Source organism: Triticum urartu, chromosome 5A, assembly GCF_056163025.1.
Source record: "Triticum urartu cultivar PI428250 chromosome 5A, HENAU_Tu73, whole genome shotgun sequence".
NCBI classification, from domain to species: Eukaryota; Viridiplantae; Streptophyta; class Magnoliopsida; order Poales; family Poaceae; genus Triticum; species Triticum urartu.
Window position 1 is genome coordinate 4,421,831 of NC_141877.1, and position 27,282 is coordinate 4,449,112.

At 42.1% G+C, this 27,282-nt stretch overlaps 1 protein-coding gene and 1 pseudogene across 1 annotated transcript; one reads left to right on the top strand and one right to left on the bottom strand.

The window, feature by feature from the left end:
* Positions 1 to 1,315: 1,315 nt before the first annotated feature.
* Positions 1,316 to 2,545, bottom strand: LOC147967335 (transcription factor TEOSINTE BRANCHED 1-like). The gene has a single exon (XM_087522446.1). It carries the CDS (start codon positions 2,465 to 2,467, stop codon positions 1,646 to 1,648), a length of 822 nt encoding a protein of 273 aa, XP_087378572.1. The 5' UTR covers positions 2,468 to 2,545; the 3' UTR covers positions 1,316 to 1,645.
* Positions 2,546 to 24,185: 21,640 nt separating this feature from the next.
* LOC147967336 (uncharacterized) lies at positions 24,186 to 25,040 on the top strand (annotated as a pseudogene).
* Positions 25,041 to 27,282: the final 2,242 nt, after the last annotated feature.

Genomic DNA, 27,282 nt, shown 5'->3' on the forward strand with positions numbered 1-27,282 from the left:
CAACTATAGATGTTTACTCAAGAATTATTGTTGACTGATCATTTTATGCAGAATCTGGCGAAAACAGGAAGGGCTTGAGGATACCGTATTACTACTGTATATTGGACAAACTAGTTAACTAGTATATTATTATCTACTTAATTCTTCTCAGACATTGTCAATTGTTGTGCTGATGTGTGTGAAGGTACTACTGATGAGCGCATGCATGTATAGATAAGGGTTGATGGTGTCTTTGAATGCTGTTTGACATGAAACCCAACCCATAGTAGTACATGTGCATGTGGATGACAAACTGATCTGCCAGCAACATGGACACTTTAAGCTAGTGTTGTGTTGTTATCGCCTGTCCTTGGTACTAGTTCTGTCGGCTGCTCGTACTTGCCAATCAGTTATGATGCAAATAATGGATTTTGTTTTTGCATAACAGTATAATAGTGTGTGCAATGATCTATCTTACACTGTGAATTGTACTAGTTTTGGTCTTAGCCCCTGTTTGGATGCACATGTCTTGTCGACATGTATTAATGGCCTATCTGCTGTGCAACTGCAAACAGAGCTATCCAATAGTACAACAAATAGATGTTTCTAGCAAATGAAACATATAGCATCATTTGAGAAGGACACAACATATTATGTCTTTTTCGATAATGTAACAAGGGAAACTTGCATGACACTATAAATTCCTTAATTGGTGGAATCTTGCTGTAGTATTTGGTTAAATGTGTATCCGTATGATTTTGTGATGTAAAATTCTGTTGCCAAACATTTTCATGTCATCAAAATTGTATACATCTAGCTAAGCTAACGTTAGGCGGCACTGAACATTTTTCATGTGATATGAAATGTATACAACTATACATGCTGCTTTGTTAACTATTATTTGCACACTAATTACTTGATTGAACGCAATTTTTTTTTCAAATATCTTTGGGATTAAGGATCAACTGATAGAACAAACAGGAAAATTTTGGAAAAATAGTTGATGGCAATGTAGAAAGTGAGGACATATATATCTAAGGAACTAAGGTAAACCAATGAATTATTATCATGTAATTATGTGCTGCAAACGAAACTAGGAATATCTTGTAGCCGTATTCGGGTTTGGTCCGTAATAAACATATGCTATATGTGCTGGGGGAGGGGGGGGGGGGTTGTAATATTACATTTTCCATTCTGAACTTGTTAAAAAAAACTTCCCTCCCCACAAAAAAAATAAGGGCGGTTCTCTAGAAGTGATACATATATCTGTAAACGCTAGGAAGGTAGCTCAACCAATATTACATCAATCATCTTCTTACCCATATATAGAGAAGGATTGCAAGTTAGTTATAATGGTTACAAAGTAGTAACTCACATCAAACAAATTAAAGCACCGGACGGTCGATCCTCGTTCAGAAATTAATTACTAATAAACCGTTTAGAAATTACTAATAAACAAAAGCAAGCAAAAGAGGAACATGGCATGTGATGACTGATTAATCCATTATTCATCACTGGTGGATGGATGAAGTTGTTGGATAGAAGAAAAACGGCAAGATCGAGATAGAAAAGCAATCAGTTAATGGAAACACACGTACTACGTACGATCGAAGATAGAGGAGCCTCTGCAAGTACCGATTTGGATGGCCTTTATTCGACTGGATGGTCAGTACTGGATGCGTGGTTTGGCAAAGACAACTCCTCCCAGCTCCCATGGCTCTTGCTCCCCCTCCTCGTAGTAGTTGTTGCTGCAGGTTACTGCCGGAACCACTGGCTGCCTCGCCGGCGCCGGTGCCGGAGCCTCCGACCGGAGGCGGTTCCTCTCCTTGGTCCTCTCTCTGGCCCTCTCCCTGGCCCTTGCCCTGGACGCCTTGTCTGGGAGGAGAACAGGGGCGCTGCCATTGCTGCTCTTCTTCCTTGGACTTGGAACAGCAGGAGCTGATCTTCTTTTTGCCTTGGCCGTCTGATGCTCCTGCTCCTGCTGCTTGTTTGTTTCAGCATCGGCCGCCATGGCCATGGCGTGGTCGTTGTTGTCCAGGTCCAGGAGAACAGACCCGTCCACGTCCTCCTCCGACAAGGACATGGAGGCGGACATGGAGGCGGCGAGGTGGTTGATGCCGGCGGTGGACCTGTCGAGGAGCCACTGCACCGTCTTGCTGGCCTTGTCGAAGCCCAGCTTGTCCTGGAGGGCGAAGAAGCGCCGGGCCACGTCCAGGGACAGCCGCATCCGCCGGTCCCTCATCCCACCGGCCGTGCATATCTTGCTGTGTCTGTCTTTCCTCGCCGCGGCCCTAGATCTTGACGCCCTTGACCTTGAAACTGCCGGAGGCGTTGGGTTGTCCGTCGTAGCGGCCGCGGCTGCGGCAGCGGCCAACGGAGGGTAATAGTAGTAGGAGGAGAAGGCATCTGGTACTTCTGAGGAAGGAGGAAGAGGAGGAGGGTGTTGATGGTGAGGCCAAAGAGAGTCCATCCCCATTTCCATTTCCATCACTATCTCCTGCTAGTTAGCTCCCTTCTGAGCTCGAAATAATTCACACATCATCTCATGGTCATATATACCTGCAGATGTAGGGCTGCACTGACCTGCTGGCCGCCCTTCCCCTCCTACTACAGTGCTTACTACTTGACGATCAGAGGGGCCATGCTGTTCTTCTAGTGTATGCTTGTTCAATACATACCTACACATCATACATACTGGTAGGAAACATCTTTTTTTTTTTGCTATAAGGAAAAGAATCATTACAAGGCATGGCAATTATTTGATAAAAGGAAACAAATTAATGGCCTCCAGCCAGCCGTAAAAAAATCTAGCAAATGAAGTGACAAAACATGCATGGACCAACTAAGTTGAACTTTTTTTCCTGGTAAAGGACATTTTCGTTCAAACGTTAAAAAATGTTGATAGAAGCACAATGTGTTAATGTCCGACATCTGCATAACAAGATGCACACATCCAACAACTCCAAACAAAAAACATTAAAAACATCGTTTTACAGCAATAGTACCTGGTCATATGCGCAACCGGGTAGGATGTCGTCATAATAAGATTTGTGTCCTCCAGCCTCTGTAGGATAGACCAAGTACGGAGCCAATAAGTACAAGCATGAATAACCTGCAAAGGTGGGAAACACATTTTTAAAAAAAAAAATCCACATCATTCCTGGGAAGCCACAGAGTCCAAAATATGGTTTCCGCCCCCACGAGGGTATGTGTGGAATTTATTTGTCAATCCCCTCAACAACTTACCAAAATTATTATCCACACTACATGGTGCTATAGGTTAGAAGCTACCTGAAAAATAATAGACCGTAATGTATGAGTAACCTTATACTAAAAATAGGTGTTTAATTCACATGTGATGGTGAAAAAAGACAAAACGCTTATTACCCTGCCAATGTTAGTGTGCAAGGTTGTCTCTAGTCAAGACCACACCCGATTTAAAAACCATAGGAATTCTTCACGTGCAAAGGTATTTTTGAGATTACATATTTTGTCACTGTCCATAGCGACATCACTACGGGCAAGTGACATGTACATAGAATGGACTGAGGACTAACTAAGATGAACGTGCCCAATAAGATCACCCTCAACACTCAGAAGCCTATCGGTGGGCATGCCGTCCAAACAGGGATCTAAACCGGTGATTCACTCCAACTTCTTTGTACCAAGCTCCATCATCTCAGTATGTCACACCTGTAGTAACATCCATAATTGGTAGTACATGAGAGTGGCGACTGTAGACAAGAATGAACTTTATTCATTTCAAAAGATGACATTATTTCTGCATTGCCATTTAGACCAAAACACCGCTGAAATTAAAGATCATAAAGAGTTGTCAACACACCCCGTGGCCAAGACACAAAAGTATGTGGAGTACTCCTTCAGAAAATAAGTATGTGGAATACTACAAGGAATGTGATATTAAAGGATAAATACACGGCTCATCATACAAGACATGCCAGATATCACTCAAAAAAGAAACATTGGATGGACTTTTGCTGTAATAAAATTCTGATTTATCTCTAATAAACTATTTTCTTGCTCATTTTTTCCCCAAATCTTTCTTGTCTCACTTATATCCTGTCTAGAGTGCTTTAGCCCCTAGCTGGTTTCCATAACATAAAATCTGTCTATGGAAAATACATAAAATACCAAAAAAAATTCATATACTCTATGTAGGTTGATGCGTGGATTTTTTTGTTCGCGCATATTTTTTTTGTAAAAAGAAAATTATGATACTTGAAAAAATGTAACACATTCAATATTTTAATTTTGGCACAGATAGCCATACTTTGTGTGCAAAATTTACATGCATATACTTCATCAGGTGCAAAAATACAACATGCTATAGGTTGTAAACTTGTAATACACGATTACTTTGGAAGAAACTGAGAGGGGATAGGGAGAATTGGTGCAGTGCTTAGAGATATAGGTACTTAATCATCTACACCGGTATCTGAAAGACAAGATTTTGTTTTAGAAAATAGAATATATATATATATATATATATATATATATATATATATATATATATATATATTGCCTCTAATATTTGCATCACATATGCGCACAACCAAATTTCTTACAAGCTAAAAATAATAAAATGTCCAAATCACATGATTTCAGCCAGACAATAGCCTATTATATTATGATTGCCATCTAAACAAAGACATAAATTCCTCCATAAGCCACTCCAAGTGCTTGGTCCCAGATTCCATTGCTTCATGTGTTCAATTTTGTGAGAAGCCCAATATCGCAACAAATTGATATACGAGAATAGCAGTTGCCTGAAAGAGTGAACATTTTTTTATTAAGAATGAAATCAATTCAGCACAACCAACTATCCAAAAATCGATGGTGGTGCTAATATGACTTTAAGGACGAAGACACTTCTGCACACCACATAGCCATGCACCAAAATTTTTGTGACAAGCTACATGATAGAGGTATTTAAACACACAATTTATAGCTTGCCAAGCAATTCAAGCAATTGTGCATGTATCGAAAATATAATTTAAACTGTCTCTTGCTCAAAGCAGAAGCAACATTGTGCCCCCACCTCATGTTTCTCCTTTAGTCTAATTATCCATAGTACACCATAAAAATCTTTCTTTTTTAAGCAAGTTTCAAATTTGTAGTCCCTTAAGAGAGATTTTTTTATTGAAGTTAATGAAATGCCATTCCCTTTACAAAAAATGCGAGGTGTGAACTATATATATTTGCTCCAAGTGTCCAAAACATATACCGGTGTTGGCCACACAAAAATTAATGCAAAAAATTAACATAAAACAAACATACATTTCTTATTTCCCTAGGAACAAAATATGCACAGCTTGATTAGTTGGCATGAATTTGTATGGATTGAATAATGCAATAAATTGTCAGAGGGAAAACATGCACGACCTATGATGAAATTCATGATTGGTGATGTGGCATGCTTGCATGGAGAGGAAAATTTTGTAGTGGGTTGCTAATATTTAGAAATAGATGATGCGGAAGTGCTTCGCTTCTGGGAGGATCAATTGTTAGAGGCGGCTCCACTCTACAGAACATTCCCCTCCATTTTAATATTGTGTGCAATAGACATGCCACGGTTGTTAGCATGTTGTGATCAGTACCTTTAAATGTAAAGTTTTGATAAACCCTATTGGGGTAGATGATGAGAAAACACCATTAAGTGGTATGTAAATTAGTTGAGACTACACTAACTTGGACAAGACACATTTATATGGATCCTACATGTGTCTCATGAGCTTAACTCCTGGCACAAAAAATGTACAATAGATTAGCAATCCTCTGTCTTAATCCACTCAACTATCTCTTCCCGTTCCACATCAAAAGGTTTCCATGACATATAGAGGCAAGAAATAACAGTTGCAAAGAAAACCTTTTTTCATTCGAGAAAAACGTTATTTCAATCTACCTTTTCCTTCTCTCCCTTGAAAATATAACTCAACAAAAATCCAATTGTTTACTCAACAAATCTTGCTTGTAAGCTTTTGAGATAATAGAAACATGTTACCATTTGATTCTGGCCACAAGAAACTCTTTTTCCTAATGGCAGAAAACAAAAAGTTATGTTGGTTATCTTGAAGCTATTCTAATCTCGGACAGACACAAATTTGCAATTATTCCACAAACGACAAAAATCCCTCTTTTGCCTACCTCTATGTCAATGAAAGAAGACAAAAGCTCTTTCTACTGTTTGGGTAAAAATTAAATTTTGAAAATCCTTTCAATGCAATGGAAAAAATCCAAAAGGTTTCTATTTAATGATGAAATTAAAGTGATAAATAAAAAAGGCTTTTAGAATATATGTTTGCTGAAATGTTAATAAGCAAGACATGCTTTATTCATCGAGCATATCTTTCGTTTTGTTCAAGCAAGATCAGAGGTATCTGCTTTGGATTTCTAAACAAAATTATCTTGTCATTTTTGTTCGACCTAGAATCGCATATGAAATAGACGAAGGAAGAAATTTAGCAACATGTTTCCCACAAGCAACTCTTTCTTGGATTTTTCGTTGATTATTTGCGATGGTTTGGTGAAATAACAAAAACACTAGTTCCTATATATCATTATGGATTGACGTGACATGAGCATGAAATAGGTTCAAGAATATGTTTTCTTTTTATAAGTGGTAACATCACTTATCTTTATAACCAGTCTTTCCGGTTAAGAGCTCATTCTTACACTTCACTTTCTAAGAGGGCATTTGATGCATCAATCCCCCTTCTAGTAGCCTTTTTCCCTAGAGATGGACAATTCGTCCACCCAGCTTTATTAATCATGTACTAATAAACAAGAAATATAATATATTGGCATTTCCATTCGATCATTCAACATCACTTTTTTCACATACTTTGTATAGTTTATTGTATTTCAAATGTAAATCACAAACTCTCTTATTTGCTTTGCATTAGTATTAGTTATTTTTGTAGCATCTAATTTTAACAAGTTTCCTGCAACAATGTGCGAGCTATCATCTAATTTCGGATATGAAAAGACTGAAACTAGAAAAAAATATCCTTAACCTTCGAAAAGAAGGCGAAATAGCTGGGCATACTTGCCTCGTCGAAACAATATATTTAACTTCCACGAAAATTAATTTAAAAGCATGACGGCTACTAAATGACGCTAAGAATGAGCTTCATGTTCATGGCACGCAACCACGAAAATAATGGTATCATCTGCATACCACAGGAGGAAGAAACTGTCATTATCATCAACAGGGCGGGAAATGACACCACTAACAAATTTGTCATCGTCCCGGGCTTGCTCTGTTAATTAGTACTACTAGTGTCCAAAACATATGTTTGATTGGGCAGTAGGTATTTAGAGTAACCAGTCATTAACCAAACTAAGGCCAGAGACAGTAAAGTAGTACTAGCTACTCCAGATAAGTAGGAGTTAGGTAGGGGGGAGGTGGATGGGTGATAGTGGAGCACCATATGCCGTTGCCATCGTCAGTCACAGATCCCAGCCCTTATTAGTGGAGCTGTCGGAGCACACGTTTCGGACGCCAGGCGCAAACAGCTCCTGTAGCCATGGAAAGTGACCGGCCTCCGCCCTCAGCTAGCTGTGGCTAACAAAGAGATGAGATGCACATCCGTATGTGTGATATGTGCATGCACCTGCACTGCTGTGCATCTGCATCCTATCATTCCAAGGTGGAAGTTGGGGACCAAATTAACCTCTAGCTAGGCTAGACCTGCAGCTTGACCCCAGCACTAACTGGCTGGCTACTTGAGGGTGGAGGACAATGGCTTTTAGGGGGTATCTCTTTCTCTGTCGTGTCGCTATTGGGGAGCAGTAGTGATGCTTTGGATTTATCATATTCATCTCAGTTAAGTAACCTGGTATGTAGTACCATGCATATATATGGCCCATGGTAGTACTGCCGATGGTGGTACCTGACCAAGAGCACGGGTGCACAGCTAGTTTTCCATGATGGAGGCTTTTTGTTGATGGCCCTCCCCTCTTCTTAGGGCATCTCCAACATTGTACCGTAAATCAGACTTACTATTCGTGCATCCGCGGATATGGATACGGAAACGGTCATCCAACCGCATTGCCCTAAACGTCCGTTCGTATTTCAAACCTAAATTAAGCAAACCGGACGAATTTGATGCAAACCAAACAATTTTCGTCCAAAGCAAACCTAATTCATACAAAGTTTGGAATATTACAACTAAACAGGACAAGTTCAACTAAAAATTAAAAAAAAATAGAAAAAACTAAGCGAGGTACCAGACGGTAACCTCGTATGCATGCCTGCCCTGGCCGATGGAGCCTCCGTCGCTGTTGCCGTCGGAGTCGGAGTCGTCATTGTCCTTCCAACGACTTCCGCATAGGGACTGCGGGCAGCCCTAATTGGCCGCCGCTTGCTACTCGCGGCGCAGACGGCAACACGATATCAAGTGCTAGTCAAAACATAAAAAATGCACAAAATCAAATTACTAGAAAAAGAAAAGCAACCGTGTGATCCATGGAAGGAAACACCGACCATTCCTTGATAACACATGCACTGACTTTTCTTTCTTGTAGCTCACATGCTTGGGATTATCGATCTCTTCACAGCGAGATAGGTAGCTATATGTATTTTGCTTATAACTCTCTTTTTTTCAAGTAACAAAATTCTTGCATACTAAAGAAAATTGTTAGATGTCTAAATTCGACACCATCTACTTCCACCATAGATACAATGTGCTTAGGTTTTTTTTTCTGGTTTCGTCATTTTCCATGAATAAATATAATTAAGTATTTTTCTACAAATACTATTTTTGAGGGTACTACAAATACAACAATTTCTGTTGGTAACTCAAATTTTTGATCTCGGGCCATGGGCTCCCATTCAGCAGTAGACGGGGCCAGCGACCTTACCTAGCTACCTTTTTTTTGGGTCTTTTGTAACACGAGAGAGTGCTGTTGTGTTAGGTTTCCCAATCTGACCATAGGGTATCTGCCCATATTTATTTATTTTTTGAAAAGGAGGATATACCTTGGGCCTCTGCATCTAGGCAATGCATGCATCCATTTTATTAATTATTCATAAAAACCTTACAAAGTAATACATCAGCAAGCCTGAAGCTACCATCTTAGCAACACATGTCGCTACTCTTATTCACTAGTAGAAAAGAGGGCTTTGGTTCAGGCCGGGTCAGCCCATTAGTCCTGGTTCAGTCCAGAATCGGGACCCATGGGGGCATTGGTCCCGGTTCGTGAGGCCAGGGACCTGCCGGGCCTCGTGGGGGCATTGGTCCCGGTTCATCTGGCCCCTTTGGTCCCGGTTGGTGGGACAAACCGGGACCAATGGGCCTCGCTCCTGGCCCACCATCATTGGTCCCGGTTGGTGGCTTGAACCGGGACCAAAAACTTCCCTTTAGTCCCGGTTCATGTCACGAACCGGGACCAATGAGGTGCCTATATATACCCCTCGCCCGCGAGCAGAGCACTCCACAGTGCTTTGTTTTTCTCTGGCCGGTGAGGGGAGGGCTTTGTGGTGCTCTAGCTCACCTCCAATGCACATGAGGTGTTCGATGAAATGCCCGAGCCACACTAGTTAAGCTTTCTTCTCTCGAAGCTCGACCTCAAAGCTCCATTTTCCTCAAGATTTGTCTAGGTTTAGCGACCCGTCACGTCCCATTCCCGTCTTCACCGCCGTCGATCGCCCGCGGCGATCTCGTCGCCGGCACCACCGTGGTGAGCCTCTTGTTCTTATCTTCTTTCTGAAAGAAAGAAAATTGTTACTTTAGATAGATACTTGTCTAATTTTCTTACTTTTATTATTGCTTGTTATTATATATATAGTGCGATGGTTTTGGTATCTGCCCCCGTCGGCCCTCGTCCTGGCTATGATTCGGATGTGGTATATATATTATCTTTTTATAACTATTTGGTTCATTTATTGTTTATGAAAATTATGCCGACCAACGTGACATAGTTTTTATTTATGTAGGAGGTAGTTAAACCGGAAATTCCAACCGACCCTATTGTCGAGAGGTTAAATTTAGTTGAAGAAGAAAACAATTACTTGAAGGAAAAAATAAAAAAATTGAGGAGGAGAAGATGATATTGGAGTTGCATGTTGCGGATGTCGTCGATGATCACAAGATCAAGATGAATGCAATGCGGTTGAAGATGAGAAAGATTAGAAAATATGCCATTCATACCGAGGCTTGATATCATTATGCCGTTGGATCAATTGTTACCTTGGTTGCGATTATGATCGCATTTGTTTTCGCATTGAAATGTTTTACATAGTTTCAATGTATGATTTAATTAATTAGATGCTCTGGAGAGCTATATGTTGTTAGATGAGAACTATGTATGTACTTTGGTTTTAATGTGATGATGAACTTCTATTAATTTGGTCACTTAATTATCTATTCATGATGTTCTGTAATGGTTTTTGACACACTTAATTATATATAATGTACGCAGATGAACCGGCAATGGATGTACGGTGACAGACACACCTCCGAGTACATTAAGGGCGTGCATGATTTTCTCGAAGTGGCTGAGGCAAACAAGCAGAATGGTTTTATGTGTTGTCCATTCCCTAAATGTGGGAGTACGAAGTCTTACTCTGACCGGAAAATCCTTCACACCCACCTGCTTTACAATGGTTTCATGCCACACTATAATGTTTGGGCGAGGCACGGAGAAATAGGGGTTATGATGGAAGACGGCGAAGAGGAAGAGGACGATGACAACTATGTGCCCCGTGAATACGGTGATGCTGCAACGGGGGAAGCTGCTGAAGATCAAGAGCAACCAGACGATGTGCCAATGATGCTGCAACGGGGGAAGCTGCTGAAGATCATGAGGAACCAGACGATGTGCCCGATGATGATGATCTCCACCGGGTCATTGTCGATGCAAGGATGCAATGCGAAAGTCAAAAGGAGAAGCTGATGTTCGATCGCATGTTAGAGGATCACAAAAAAGGGCTGTACCCCAATTGCGAAGATGGCAACACAAAGCTCGGTACCATACTGGAATTGCTGCAGTGGAAGGCAGAGAATGCTGTGCCTGACAAAGGATTTGAGAAGCTACTGAAAATATTGAAAAGAAGCTTCCAAAGGATAACGAATTACCCGACAGTACATACACAACAAAGAAGGTCGTATGCCCTCTAGGATTGGAGGTGCAGAAGATACATGCATGCCCTAATGACTGCATCCTCTACCGCGGTGCGTACAAGGATCTGAATGCATGCCCGGTATGCGGTGCATTGCGGTATAAGATCAGACGAGATGACCCTGGTGATGTTGACGGCGAGCCCCCCAGGAAGAGGGTTCCTGCGAAGGTGATGTGGTATGCTCCTATAATACCACGGTTGAAACGTCTGTTCAGAAACGAAGAGCATGCCAAGTTGATGCGATGGCACAGTGAGGACCGTAAGAAAGACGGGAAGTTGAGAGCACCCGCTGACGGGTCGCAGTGGAGAAAAAATTGAGAGAAAGTACTGGCCTGAGTTTGCAAGTGGCCCAAGGAACGTATGGTTTGGTTTAAGCGCGGATGGCATTAATCCTTTTAGGGAGCAGAGCAGCAATCACAGCACCTGGCCCCGTGACTCTATGTATGTATAAGCTTCCTCCTTGGATGTGCATGAAGCGGAAGTTCATTATGATGCCAATTCTCATCCAAGGCCCTAAGCAACGCGGCAATGACATTGATGTGTTCCTAAGGCCATTAGTTGAAGAACTTTTATAGCTGTGGAATGGAAACGGTGTACGTACGTGGGACGAGCACAAACGGGAGGAATTTAACCTGCACGCATTGCTTTTTGTAACCATCAACGATTGGCCCACTCTGAGTAACCTTTCAGGACATACAAACAAGGGATACCACGTATGCACGCACTGTTTAGATGAAACTGAAAGTATATACCTGGACAAATGCAGAAAGAATGTGTACCTGGGCCATCGTCGATTTCTTCCGACCAACCATCAATGTCGAAAGAAAGGCAAGCATTTCAAAGGCGAGGCAGATCACCGGAAGAAGCCCGCCATGCGTACCGGTGATCACGTACTTGCTATGGTCAATGATTTACACGTAATCTTTGGAAAGGGTCCCGGCGGACTAGCTGTTCCGAATGACGCTGAGGGACACGCACCCATGTGGAAGAAGAAATCTATATTTTGGGACCTACCCTACTGGAAAGACCTAGAGGTTCACTCTTCAATCGACGTGATGCACGTGACGAAGAACCTTTGCGTGAACCTGCTAGACTTCTTGGGCGTGTATGGGAAGACAAAAGATACACATGAGGCACAGGAGGACCTGCAACGTTTGCACAAAAAAGACGACATGCCTCCAAAGCAGTATGAAGGTCCTGCCAGCTACGCTCTTACGAAAGAAGAGAAAGAAATCTTCTTTGAATTCCTGCTCAGTATGAAGGTCACGACTGGCTTCTCGTCGAATATAAAGGGAATAATAAATATGCCAGAGAAAAAGTTCCTGAACCTAAAGTCTCATGACTGCCACGTGATTATGACGCAACTACTTCCAGTTGCATTGAGGGGGCTTCTACCGAAAAATGTCCGATTAGCCATTGTGAAGCTATGTGCATTCCTCAAAGCAATCTCTCAGAAGGTGATCGATCCAGAAATCATACCAAGGCTAAGGAGTGATGTGGCGCAATGTCTTGTCAGTTTCGAGCTGGTGTTCCCACCATCCTTCTTCAATATCATGACGCATGTCCTAGTTCATCTAGTCGATGCGATTGTCATTCTGGGGCCCGTATTTCTACACAATATGTTCCCCTTTGAGAGGTTCATGGGAGTTCTAAAGAAATATGTTCGTAACCACGCTAGGTCAGAAGGAAGCATCTCCATGGGCCATCAAACAGAGGATGTTATTGGGTTTTTTGTTGACTTCATTCTTGGCCTTAAGAAGATAGGTCTCCCTAAATCGCGGTATGAGGGGAGACTGACTGGAAAAGGCACGCTGGGAGGGGACTCAATAATATGTAGGGACGAATATTCTTGGTCTCAAGCACACTACACAGTTCTACAGAACTCTACCTTGGTGACCCCGTATGTCGATGAACACAAGATCAGTCTGCGCTACAAACACCCGGAGCAGTGCGACGAGTGGATTACATGTGAACACATCAGGGCTTTCAGCAGTTGGTTGGAAACACGTCTCGGAGGTGACAACACTGTTTGTGATGAGCTGTACTTGTTGTCCAAGGGACCATCTTTGACTGTATTGACTTACAAAGGATACGAGATAAATGGGAATACATTTTACACGATCGACGTGATGCAATCCAGACATTTTGAGTATGTGCTCACTGAAAGAACTATTTTCCTCCATCTTACAGCTGAAGAACTTGTCGGAGACTTCATATCTCTCGACCCGGGCATGAGCTTGGAAAACCATTTTCAGCTCTTCGAACATCTCATATGCTCCGTGTCTCTCAAAACGCTTTTGGAGCCCCGATTCTAAGCTGTAAAGCATGCCGCACTGAACGAGGGAGTAATCATCAGCACGTGACTGCCAAGCGTTCATAACGTCTTGGTTCTCTGGGATGGGTGCGTCACCTAGCGGTGCTTCTAGGACATAATCTTTCTTGGCAGCTATGAGGATGATCCTCAGGTTCCGGACCCAGTCCGTATAGTTGCTGCCATCATCTTTCAGCTTGGTTTTCTCTAGGAACGCGTTGAAGTTGAGGGGAACATTAGCATGGGCCATTTGATCTACAAGACATAGTGTAAAGATTTTTAGACTAATTTCATGATAATTAAGTTCATCTAATCAAATTATTCAATGAACTCCCACTCTGATAGACATCCCTCTAGTCATCTAAGTGAAACATGATCCGAGTCAACTAGGCCGTGTCCGATCATCACGTGAGACGGACTAGTCAACATCGGTGAACATCTTCATGTTGATCGTATCTTCTATACGACTCATGCTCGACCTTTCGATCTTCTGTGTTCCGAGGCCATGTTTGTACATGCTAGGCTCGTCAAGTCAACCTAAGTGTATTGCATGTGTAAATCTGGCTTACACCCGTTGTATTTGAATGTTAGAATCTATCACACCCGATCATCACGTGGTGCTTCGAAACAACGAACCTTCGCAACGGTGCATAGTTAGGGGGAACACTTTCTTGAAATTATCATGAGGGATCATCTTATTTAAGCTACCGTCGTTCTAAGCAAATAAGATGTAAAACATGATAAACATCACATGCAATCAAATAGTGACATGATATGGCCAATATCATTTGCTCCTTTTGATCTCCATCTTCGGGGCTCCATGATCATCGTTGTCACCGGCATGACACCATGATCTCCATCATCATGATCTCCATCATCGTGTCTTCTTGAAGTTGTCTCGTCATCTATTACTTCTACTACTATGGCTAATGCTTTAGCAATAAAGTAAAGTAATTACATGACGTTTATGTTGACACGCATGTCATAAATAAATAAATAAAGACAACTCCTATGGCTCCTGCCGGTTGTCATATTCATCGACATGCAAGTCGTGATTCCTATTACAAGAACATGATCAATCTCATACATCACATATATCATTCATCACATCCTTTTGGCCATATCACATCACACGGCACATGCTGCAAAAACAAGTTAGACGTCCTCTAATTGTTGTTGCAAGTTTTTACGTGGCTGCTATAGGTTTCTAGAAAGAACATTTCTTACCTACGCCAAAACCACAACGTGATATGCCAATTTCTATTTACCCTTCATAAGGACCCTTTTCATCGAATCCGATCCGACTAAAGTGGGAGAGACAGACACCCGCAGCCACCTTATGCAACTAGTGCATGTCAATCGGTGGAACCAGTCTCACATAAGCGTACGTGTAAGGTCGGTCCAGGCCGCTTCATCTCATGATGCCGCCGAATCAAGATAAGACTAGTAACGGCAAGCAAATTGACAATATCGACGCCCACAACTACTTTGTGTTCTACTCGTGCATAGAAACTACGCATAGACCTAGCTCATGATGCCACTGTTGGAGAACGTAGCAGAATTTTAAAATTTTCTACGCATCACCAAGATCAATCTATGGAGTCATCTAGCAACGAGGGAGAGAGGAGTGCATCTACATACCCATGTAGATCACGCATGGAAGCGTTCAAGAGAACGGGGTTGATGGAGTCATACTCGTCGTGATCCAAATCACCGATGACATAGCGCCGAACAGACGGCACCTCCGCGTTCAACACATGTACGGTTGGGAAGACGTCTCCTCCAACTTGATCCAGCAAGGAGGAAGTAGAGGTTGATGAAGATCCAGCAGCACGACGGCGTGGTGGTGGAAGCAACGGTGATCTCGGCAGGGCTTCGCCAAGCACAGGGAGACGGAGGAGTGTCACGGGAGGGAGAGGGAGAGGCCAGGGGCTAGGGTGCGGCTGCCCTCCCTCCCCCCACTATTTATAGGACCCCTAGGGGGGCGCCGGCCCTAGGAGATCCAATCTCCAAGGGGGTGGCTTGCCCCCCAAGGCAAGTGGGGCGCCCCTACCCCTAGGGTTTCCAACCCTAGGCGCAAGGGAGGCCCATGGGGGGAGCACTAGCCCATCTGGGGCTGGTTCCCCTCCCACTTCAGCCCATGGGGCCCTCCAGGATAGGTGGCCCCATCTGGTGGACCCCCGGGACCCTTCTGGTGGTCCCGGTACAATAACGATTACCCCTGAAATTTTCTGGATGGCCGAAACTTGACTTCCTATATATAAATCTTCACCTCCGGACCATTCCGGAACTCCTCGTGACGTCCAGGATCTCATCCGGGACTCTGAACAACTTTCGGCTTACTGTATACTAATATCTCAACAACCCTAGCGTCACCGAACCTTAAGTGTGTAGACCCTACGGGTTTGGGAGACACGTAGACATGACCGAGACGACTCTCCGGTCAATAACCAACAGTGGGATCTGGATACCCATATTGGCTCCCACATGCTCCTCGATGATCTCATCGGATGAACCACGATGTCGAGGATTCAATCAATCCGTATACGATTCCCTTTGTCAATCGGTACGTTACTTGCCCGAGACTCAATCGTCGGTATCCCAATACCTCGTTCAATCTCGTTACCGGCAAGTCACTTTACTCGTACCGTAATGCATGATCCCGTGATCAACCACTTGGTCACATTGAGCTCATTATGATGATGCATTACCGAGTGGGCCCAGAGATACCTCTCCGTCATACGGAGTGACAAATTCCAGTCTCGATTCGTGCCAACCCAACAGACACTTTCGGAGATACCTGTAGTGTACCTTTATAGTCACCCAATTATGCTGTGACGTTTGGCACACCCAAAGCACTCCTACGGTATCCGGGAGTTGCACAATCTCATGGTCTAAGGAAATGATACTTGACATTCGGAAAAGCTATAGCTAACGAACTACACGATCTTTGAGCTATGCTTAGGATTGGGTCTTGTCCATCACATCATTCTTCTAATGATGTGATCCCGTTATCAATGACATCCAATGTCCATAGTCAGGAAACCATGACTATCTTTTGATCAACGAGCTAGTCAACTAGAGGCTCACTAGGGACGTGTTGTGGTCTATGTATTCACACATGTATTACGATTTCCGGATAACACAATTATAGCATGAACAATAGACAATTATCATGAACAAAGAAATATAATAATAACCATTTTATTATTGCCTCTAGGGCATATTTCCAACAGAAGAAACTATGGAAGGCGGGTGTACCACCAACGACCAGGAATTTCGCTTGGAGACTAGCAAAGAACTCCATCCCAACTGCTGAAACCCTTGTTCGCGACCTATAGGGGACTCAGATGTATGTGAAATTTTCTACAGAGCTAGTGATACATGGAGACATGCACTCATAGAATGCCAAATGTCTAAGTAAGTTTGGTCCTTGGTAGATGAGGAACTAGTAGAACATGTTATCTCATGTCACACTGGGGATGCCAAGCTCTGGCAAGCTAGCAACGATCCAAGATTCTATGGAGGAAAAGAAGTTGGCAAAAGTACTTGTAACCATGTGGGGAATTTGGTAGGCGAGGCGTAAAGCAAAGTATGAACAGTTATTTCAAACCCCAGTTTCCACAATGCATTTTATAAACAAGTATATATATGGAGGATCTAGGGATGATTCCGAGCAGGAAATATATGGGGCCAAATCCGAAGACTAAAGTGGAAAAAATGGACGAGGGCTCTGAGGGTACTACCCAAGATCAATGTTAATGCTTCCATATCTAGGACTGAGGAGGGAGTCGCAGAGACAATGAAGAAAATTATCTGGGAGAGTCTGTGACATGCTATGAGTTGATCATCGATCCGGAAATTCTTGAAGCTTATGCTTGCTTTCTATCTAGCTGTAGATTTGAATCTCTCGAGTGTGCACATAGCTAAGCCACCGATTGTGTTGCCACCGTCAATCACTTGAAGGGCGAGTTCAAGGAGATTCAAGTGAGACGGAGGAATTACATCGAAGAAAATATTGTGCATGAAGGAAGGGACGCAAACTACGAAGTGCATGATCTTGTGAACGCGGCAACTACTCTAGCTAGGGGTTGCCATGTTTGTCTTATTACCATTCCTGACATTCTTGTATTGAGCAACAATATTAGTGCTTAAATAAAGTGGTAATTTCTCAAGAAAAAAAAATGACCAAGCCAGTCTCTGTCCATGGTGGACCAAATACGGAGAATAAATCAGCAACCAAACATGAAAGAGGCCAACTCATATGATGGAGGCGATCGGCCGTCCAAATTATGTTGTCAGATTAGCCAGGTGAAAAATGTAATCTTTAGTGGCACCAAATTGTTTCATATGGCCAATTTCATGAATGTAGGGTGTTGCGCATCATACTTTTTATCTAATTGATGCTACATTTTGAGTTAATAAAATCGCTTTTATTGAAAATTAACAAATCATACACATGGAAACTTGCAACATAGATACTAAACATGGAGACACAATAACAAATCATACACATTTCAAACATTTAAATGTACATGTATTAGAATTTGCGTTTATATTCATGTGCTTGTATTAGAATATACGTTTGAAAATTTAAATCAAATTGTACATATTTTTGTTCCCAACAAAAACACATATCATGTCATATGTATCAACAAATAAAATGACATATAATATCCATCCGGTTTTCAATAGGGAAGAATAAGTCAGAGTAATCTAGCATACGACAAAATCCCATCCGACTTTGGTACGATTAGCTGATGAACCATGTGGATGTCAATCAATGATGTAATCAACGGTGTGTATCATCCACATCATACAAAATTGGACATTTTTTATCGTATACTGACAAAAGAGAATGTCCACACCATGTCTTAAGAGAATGTTATGGGCTATGGAAAAATGATCATTATAATTTATTTTCTTAACTAATGTTTGACTTTACTGTTTCCATGTTTGCACCTAATACAATGTTCATGTTAACGCTACGGAAAATAAATGACATAACTACTCGCTTTTTTTAGTTATCTGTAATTTTATTCATACTCATAAGAATTATAGGTATACTGATTTGGATCTAAGATCCAAGAAAATACAAAGTAACCCTTATGACTAAGAATTACAATGATATCTCTTGTAAACACCTTCTTTGCGGTATCAATCTCTGCTAGAAGAAATACTCCAAGACTTAGGTAAGGACGTTGCAATTACACTGGAGCAACAATGTTGCCACTCTTTCACCCGCATGAATATTACCAATAATGGTTTTTGAAAATGCCTTGAGTCGCCCAGCCAAAAAGATTGGAAGCCTTGATCGATGACCGTACTTGGACCGGAGATGATCCCCTAAAAGTGTAGGCCGTCGGATCACAATATTTTCACCGTGGTATCGATGAAAGATTTCATCTTCACAAAGAATCAAACCAACAAAAAAAAAATGACACACGAACATACACTCATCATATTTGAATAATTGGATCAGCGAGGACAAAAACATCTCTAACCTCATGGCAGAGTCAAAAGAATGAGAGTAAATTTATTCTCACAAAATACGACGACCACTAAATGAAGACGAAGAACATAGAACTCTTAAAGATGCGACCCCCCCCTCCCCCACCTCCCAGCGCCAAGATGGCAGCAAGAGGCAGGGGACCAAAAATCCCTGGCGGCGGCTTCAACCCTAAACAAAACCCTCCCGACACCCCACAGTTGATATTCAATTCTTTTTGTTGTGTATAGGGAAGTGTACCAGTACATTTTCAAGGCCTGGCCCGGTCCAAGCGCAAGAGATGACCCGGTAGCCATCGCTATGATCCTCCTACTGGGAACTCCTATACAACGCCTTCGGCGCCAGTTGCGGCATTTGGTGGTCACGAGTCGCGGCCTTGGGCCAGCCCTACAAACACAACAGATCCTTTCGGGTAGGTCATCCTTCGGTCGCCCCTTCGATCGATTGGCTATAGATTGACTGGTCAACAGTGGACCTTATACAAGTCAACTGGTGACATAGGACAAGTTGAGACTGCCATTGACTTTCAAAGAAAAAGGTTCACAAAATGAAAAAAGTTCATCGATTTTGAAAAAGTTCATAAATTTGAAAAAAAAGTTCATCGATATTGAAAACAATGTTCAAACAAGTTGGATTTTTTTCATAGATCATGGAAAAAGTTCAAGAATTTGAAAAAAAAGGTTTTTGAAAAAAATCACGAATTTGGTATTTTTTATCAATTTTTTGAAAAAAAATGAAAAATTAAAAAATTGCATCAAATTTGAAGAAAAATAACAAATACTAGAAAAAGTTCATACATTTTGAAAGAAAGCTCATAAATGTTTACAACATTTGACGCATTTAAAAATAGAAAAAAGTAAAAGAAAGGAAAGAAAACCCATGTGGAAACGCAGAAACAAAAACGAACATAAAAGAATATGGGCTGGCCCGCTACTAGACCTAGTGTAAACTGGTGCGTGCGCATTGTACAAAATGGCCTTTAAGCGGCGGCATAGTCGCCGAACAGGTTTTGGCCCAGCGGGAGGAAATATCCTATTTGACGCGCTTTGTGTCATGGGAGCTCCTATAGGGCGCCTTATGCGCCGGCTGGCACAAGTGGTGCCCACTGCAGCTCGTCAGTGGGCCGGCCCATAAACAGCAGGGGAAGTGCAAAAAATGTATTCATGTCACAAAAAACCCAACGAAAATGATACTTCCGTGAGGATTCAAACCAAAATCACTAATTAAGGAGTGCTCGTTGCAAAGAACACTCCACTTTCTCCGGTCGCGACAAGTGACGCACATGCAACGCACCACTTGTCGCAACCTGGGAGTTTTCCCTTTTTTCGTAGATTCGTTTATTCAAAACGCTTTAATCTTTTAAACCGTGCGTTCAAAAATCTCAAATTATTTTCATCATTGGATTCCTCATGTCGAGACCTTCAAAACTAGATCCCGTGTTAATAGATTTTGACGAACTTTATTTTCACGAAAAAACCGGACGAAAAAACCGGGTGAAAAAACCGAACCGGGAGCACGGTTTTTTCCTTTCCGAAAAAGGCACACCCGTGCCTCTCGCGAAATCACACCCGTACCTCTCATGGAAGCAAAACCGTGACTCTCGTGAAAGGAAAAAAAAACAAAAAACGTGTTTTTTTCGTTTCCGAGAGGCACGGCCGTGACTCTCGTGAAAGCACAACCGTGCCTCTCACGAAAGCAATACCGTGACTCTCACTAAAGAAAAAAAAACAGAAAACACGTATTTTTTCCCTTTCTGAGAGGCACGGTCGTGACACTCGCAAAAGCACAACCGTGCCTCTCGCGGAAGCAAAATCGTGACTCCCGCGAAAGAAAAAAAAACAGAAAACACGTTTTATTTTTCCCTTTCCGAGAGGCACTGCCTTGACTCTCGCGAAAGCACAACCGTGCCTCTCGCGTAAGCAAAACCATGACTCTCGCGAAGAAAAAAAATAGAAAATACGTTTTTTTCGTTTTTGAAAGGCACGGCCGTGACTCTCGCTAAAGCACAAGCGTGCCTCTCGTGGAAAAAAACCTTGACTTTCGCGAAGAAAAAAAACGCATTTTTTCGCGCAATTTTTTTTTATTTCGAAAAGCTAAGGAAGACCGGTGAAAAACCAAAACGTCGAAAAAAGCCGAAAAAAACTGTTTAAAAAGCCGAAAATGTGTGCGGAAAAATATAAAAACAAAATTCAAAGGAAGCGCGACATGTGGTGAATGGCTGAGAGCGCACCAAATGCGCTGATCGTTGTGAGGCTCCCGAAGGAGCGCTCGTTAACTAGTTGCTCCCATATTAAGCTGTCGAACTTCTTTTCTCTTTGGAAGGCAGGAAAAACACGTAGATACGCTGGCCACTGTCGGCGCTTCACACAGGTGAGCGATCGAGCAGCGACGCGATGGGCCTACTTAGTTATATGTAGACAGTCCATTTACAACCGTAAGAAGCGAGCCGGTTTTGGTATCTTTTACAGGTTTTTCTGTTTCTTTTTTTCTGGTTTTCTATTTCTGTTTCTTTTCCTTCTTTGTTTTTCTTTCCTTTTTTCGTTTTCTGTTTCTTTTTCCCCTTTTTTCAAGCTCATTTTATCTTTTCTAACTAACGTCATGTTCGAAAATTAAACGTTTGAAATTTCAAAAAATGGTCGTTTTTCAAAATAGGTCATAAATTCGAAAAATGTCCGAATTTTTCAAAAAATATTGCGAATGTTTTAGTTTAAATTTTTCACAACTTTTCCATAAATGTTTAGGTGTACAAAAAATTGGTCCTGTTTTCAAAAATTGTTCGCAAATTGCAAAAAATGTTCATGTTTTTCGGAGTTTCAAAAATTGTCCTAGTTTCATAAATTGTCCACAAGTTTCAACAAATGTTCATGTTTTCAAATTTTGTTTGGACTTTCAAAATATGTCGGCTTCTACAAATTTTGTTTTGGAATTTTAAAAAATGTTCCCGTTTCAAAAGAATCTTTATTATTTTCAACAGAAGTTCCTGTTTTTCGAAAATGTTATATTAAAAAAAAATTGTTCAGAAATTGGGAAAGTGTTTGCGTTTTGTAGAACATTCCATTTTCTGTCTAAAACTTTTGGAACTTCAAATTTTGTTCATTCTTTTGTAATATGATCGGGGTTCAAAATTTATACATTTTTGTTAAAAAATTTGAAAAATGTGCTCTAATATTTTTTTAAATTGTTCCAAACTAAAAAAACTCCCTTATAGATTATGTTCTTGTATTTTGAAGTTCAATTTTTGAAAATCTGTTTGAGATTTCAAATTTTCTTCATGTTTTTCAATCACTACTTTGGAATTCCAAATTTTGGTCACATTTCTTGAAAATTCTTTCATGTTTTTCTGAAATGTGTTCAATTTTCAAAAATATATAAGCTGTTGTACATGCACAGAAAATAACATCCAATTGGGAATATCCCGCAACGGTACGGTCCTAAATAAGTTTGTGAGGCGTGTTTGTTCACATGTGGCCATTTCCTCTAGTGGCTAGCAGCACGCTGGAGCAGAGCGATGTCGCGTGCTCTATGCCTTGCGGCGTCTCTTTTGATTAATTTTTTTCAATTTTTACTGTTGTTGACAACTCGCGGTGCCTCTTACTGGGTAGGCCCAGTCATACGGCACATGTGTGCGTTGCGCTCCCTATTAGCCGCAAAAATGCGGCGCATAAGAGCACCCTCCTATAGGACGCACGTTGCGTTGAATGAAGTGTGCGCTGCACAGGGGGATCCATGATTGGGTCGGCCCACTGGAACAAAATCGAGTTGAATGCAAAATAGGACGACACAAAAATTCCGAAAAATAGAACTATGGGCAGGACTAGAACACGCGATCTGCTACCTTCTAACGCGCTAATGTTTCACACGTACCTTTAAGAACAGAGAGCAGCGGAAGATTTGAAACATTTATTCATTTTTCTAATACTTTCTTGAAACTATAATTTTTTATTGATATTACGACTCTTTTTAAAATCGGCAAGTAGTTTTTTATAAACACGAACAAATTTTGTAATTCCAAAAAAGTTTCGAGAAGCATAAAGAATATGAACAAAATATTAAATTATAAACATTTATTTCAATGCATAAAAATTCTGTACATTTGTGTAAAAACAAGAACAAATTTTGAAATATAAAGTTTTTATGAAAATAAGAATAAATTTCAAAGGAAGGAACAAAAATATGGAAACATGAACATGTTTTGAAGTCCGGAACATTTTTTCAGTAAGTAGACAATTTTTCAATTTTTTTATTTTTTTGAAAAATATGAACAAATTCTGGAAACACGAACATTTTCCGAGTTTGAGAACAAACTTTGTAATCACGAACATATTTTTGAATATGAGAAGAAATTTGAAATCCTGAGCAGTTTTTGAAATTCCAAACAAAATTTCAAAAATGCCAATATTTTTATAAAAATGATTTAAAAAATATATTATAATTGTTTGGAGAAGAAGCAAAAAATAGAGGAGAAAGAAAAAAAGAACAATTTCCCACATTTAAACTACTTTCAAACCTTTGATCTATCAAGGAAAATAGCACAAATATTTATCTTACAAAATTCTTTCCTTCCCTTATACAATTTTGATAAAAAATAAACTCAAAGGAAATCCTCATGACCATTGATTAAACTCTAAATTGACTTAGGTTTTAAGAATGGGTCATGTTTGATTTTCAAAAATCAAATATGCAATGAAATCATGGATGCAATGCTTCTAAATACACATCCTAAATTTAGGGAAACTTTGGGATGTGACACCTTGCCGGACGACACTGGACTTGACGCATGTCCGGCTTGGCGACGAAGAGGAACTCGCCAAGGGTGGTGCGTGCAGGAGGTTCGAAGAGCTCATCCTCCATCTCCATCGAGTCCTCGTCTCTAAGAGCATCTCCAGCCGTTGGCCCCTCCAGAACGCATAAAAATCGCCCCCTGGGGGCGAGCCGGCGACACAACCGGCGCTGTGGGCGGTTTTGCGCCCAGTCGTCGCCCCCAGGCGTCGATATTGGCCCACTTTTCAGCCCCCTTTCGGCGAATAAAGGGTCCATATGGGCGAGAATAGGCTCATATTCGGCGTGGTTCGCCGTGGCTCGTCGTTGAATTATGAACATAAATATTTTTTATCACATATTTAATCATAGAAAAATCAAATAGTTCAACAAAAAAGTACAACAACAAATAGTTCAATACAAATTATATAGTTCAATAAATAGTGCAATCCATCTTGCACTTGAAGTAGTTGTTGAACTTCCGGATGGAATTCACAATCCTTGTCGCCGTGAAGTGGAGCATCGGCGAAGTAGTCGGAGTAGAGCATGCAGTATCCTTCGAGACGATGCCGGTTCTTTGCTTTCACCCGCCCCGACGCCGAGCCACCTCGCCGCGGCTTTTCATTGCTCGCCAGCAGCTGGGCGAGGGCGGCGAGCACCATGAGATGCTCTTCTTCCTGGACGTCGGCCTCGGCTTCCTCCTCCAGCAGCGCGGCGAGCGCTTCCTCGTCATCCGAGTCCATCGCCGAGGCAGGCAAATCGCCAAACACCTTGCGCCCGGTGGGTGTGTCCCCGCCGCTAAACTGCCCCTCCGCGGCCGGAAACGGCGGCCGGAAACGCCCAGCTGCTGTTGGAGGGGCTGCCGCGGCGAAGCTCTGCTATTTTTCCGGCGTGGAATGGCTATCTAGTGGTGAAAGGCGGCGGGCGGCGCCGGGATATAGCTACTGGCGGCCGAGGGCGCGGGCGGTGGGAGGCGAGTCGGGGAAGAAAACTTGACTTTTCCCCTGACGGCGTGGGCTAGCCGCGCTTTTCCCTTGCGCCGGAGCCCCCAACTGCCCCCCAGTGCGCCGGGTTCGGTCTGTGACCGCCGGGCGGAAAAAAGGGCCGAACCGGCATTTTTCGACGTCCTGGAGGCGCGACTGGGGCGTTCTTTTGGCGCCGGCGCCGAAAAAGTGGCCTGGGGGCCTGTTGGGGACGCGGCTGGAGATGCTCTTAGCATTAAATGGTCGGTGCCCGCATCCGTGTCCACAGACAGTTCCGCCTGTCCGCGGACGGAACCCGGAGAGAATTTGCAGGTCACCATTGGAGATGCCCTTACATATTTGCTTGTAAAGCTTTGATAGCTGCTCCCTACCTTCTGGTTTATATGGCTCAAATCTCAAATCTCATCAACCAAGGCATTTTCTGAGTGGAGGAATGTATTTCATATTTTACAAAACTACCCCAAATAAACGCATGCATTAATTTGAATTAATTATAGTGCATGCATACTTAGCCACTAGATGAGTAGGAACATTACATGCATTGGTGTGTTCCTTTTTAATTCTTGCATGCAAAGATCTAATGCGCATTGAAAACTAAAAATGAAATGAAGATGAGCCCTCTAAATTGAAAAAACAAAAAAGTTGAGATAAGTCTTATAAACCGAAAAGGAGGGAGTAGATATTATCGGATGAGAAGAATATTAATTACTTGCTAGTAGTACAATTTTGGAAATGGGCATTTGTTGTGTGTGACAATAGTTTTAAGTATTAAGGAGCAATGGCCAAGCCAGCCGCTAATCTTTAAAATTATGTTCTTCATAGTGCAGTTTGCAGTTTGTGCACAGAATTGCCCCCCCCCCCCCCCCCCTCTAAAAAAAAGACACTACAAGTAAGTAGTGGAAACAGCAAATAAAGCAGAAGACAGTGGGATGCTTGAGCCGAAATGCCCCTAGTGTTCATTTACTACTAGTAGTATTAGCTGCTAAGGACAAGAAGAGATGGAATGTACTAACTAAAATTTGTTAGAGGATGGATAGGTGGATTCCTCCTCTGTTGTGTTTGGACGGCTGAAAAGGCTCCCCCTTCCCGCCTATAAATACCCTCCCAACCCCCCTCACCACCTCACTCATCTCACTCACTCATTCCTCCAGCAAGCTTCATCTCCACCTTCGGCTGCGATCTTTTTTAGATCGTTCGAGATGACGGTGGCGGTGTGCCATGTCATGCCGGCGATGGACGTCCCTCCTCCTCACACTCGCACTCGCATGCCGGCGCCGATGCCACCGTCGCAGCAGCTGGACATGTGGAGCGCCATCCAGGCCCCGGCCGACGACGACTGCGCCACCAAGGCCCCGCCCACGCCGGCCAAGGCCAAGGCGACCTACCCGATGGCGACGGTGCGGCGGTCCATGAGCCACGTGTTGGCATGCTTAAGAAAGTCTTACCATACTCACTTCGTCCCAAAATATAGTATGTACAGATTTTCTCAAATTCAGGCTTTGTAAAGTTTGGCAAGGTTATATAAAGACAAACATAACAATATCCATAATGCTCATTGAATATAATATAAACAATATTTTTACATTGTATGTAATGGTATTTATTGGGTGTTATAGATGTGTATATCCCCCCCCCCCCCCCCCCCCCCCCTATAAACTTAGTGAAGCTTTATGAAGTTTGACCTGAAAAGAAAAAAAAGCAGACTCTGCTTTTTATAATGGGAAGGAGTGACGGTGGCTAACCAAGTTGGTGAGATACTGTCCTAAATTTGACGTGGCAACCTTGGGCAAACAAAACAGTCCCTGTGATGTATTTTCCTTTGATTTTCCAGGCGGCATAGGGTTGCATATTGTTCCATTCAGAAAGGGAGAAAAAAAGGAAAATTTGCAGATTGATGGGAGAGTGCAGATGAAGGACGATGCGGTGGGACCAAAGAAAAGGTGGGCATGCAGCACGCGCTGTCACTCATCAGCCGCCTAGCTAGCCGGGCCTGGCCGGGCCGGGCCCCCCAACACTTACGTGTCAGCCAGCCAGCCATCATGGGTGTCCCACTGTGTTTTGGCTGCGCCAAACTGTTTGAGAGAGAGCGCGCGCGTAGCACGAGAAAATCTTCTTCCTGTTTGGTTTCTTTCAGGCGTCACTGCACTTGTCTGTAAACCTTGTTCAGCAATAGCGAATAGCCAGCTCATACTGTTCTAGTAGTAGTAGCTACGAGGCTAGTTTAAATCTATTTTCGGTAAAAATGTTAATATATTGTACTCCTTTTGTTCCTAAATATTTGTCAGATGTATCTAGGACACATCTAGATGTGCTCTAGTTATTGCACATCTAAGTGAGTGAATCAAGCATAAACTTGAAAAAGAAAAAAAAAGAGGAAAATATCCATACGAATCTCGATGTAAAATCAATGATATAGGATTTAGATGTGCAATACTTATGACACATCTAGATGTGCTTTAGCAAAACTGATATTTGTCTTTTTAGAGATTTCAACAAATGACTATATACGGAGCAAAAGCAATGAATCTACACTCTAAAATATGTCTATATACATCTGCATGTGGTATTCCATTTGAAATCTTTAAAAAGACAAATATTT

Coding starts and splice junctions, on each gene's coding strand:
- LOC147967335 (XM_087522446.1), bottom strand. CDS start 2,467: ATGGAAATGGAAATGGGGATGGACTCTCTTTGGCCTCACCATCAACAC.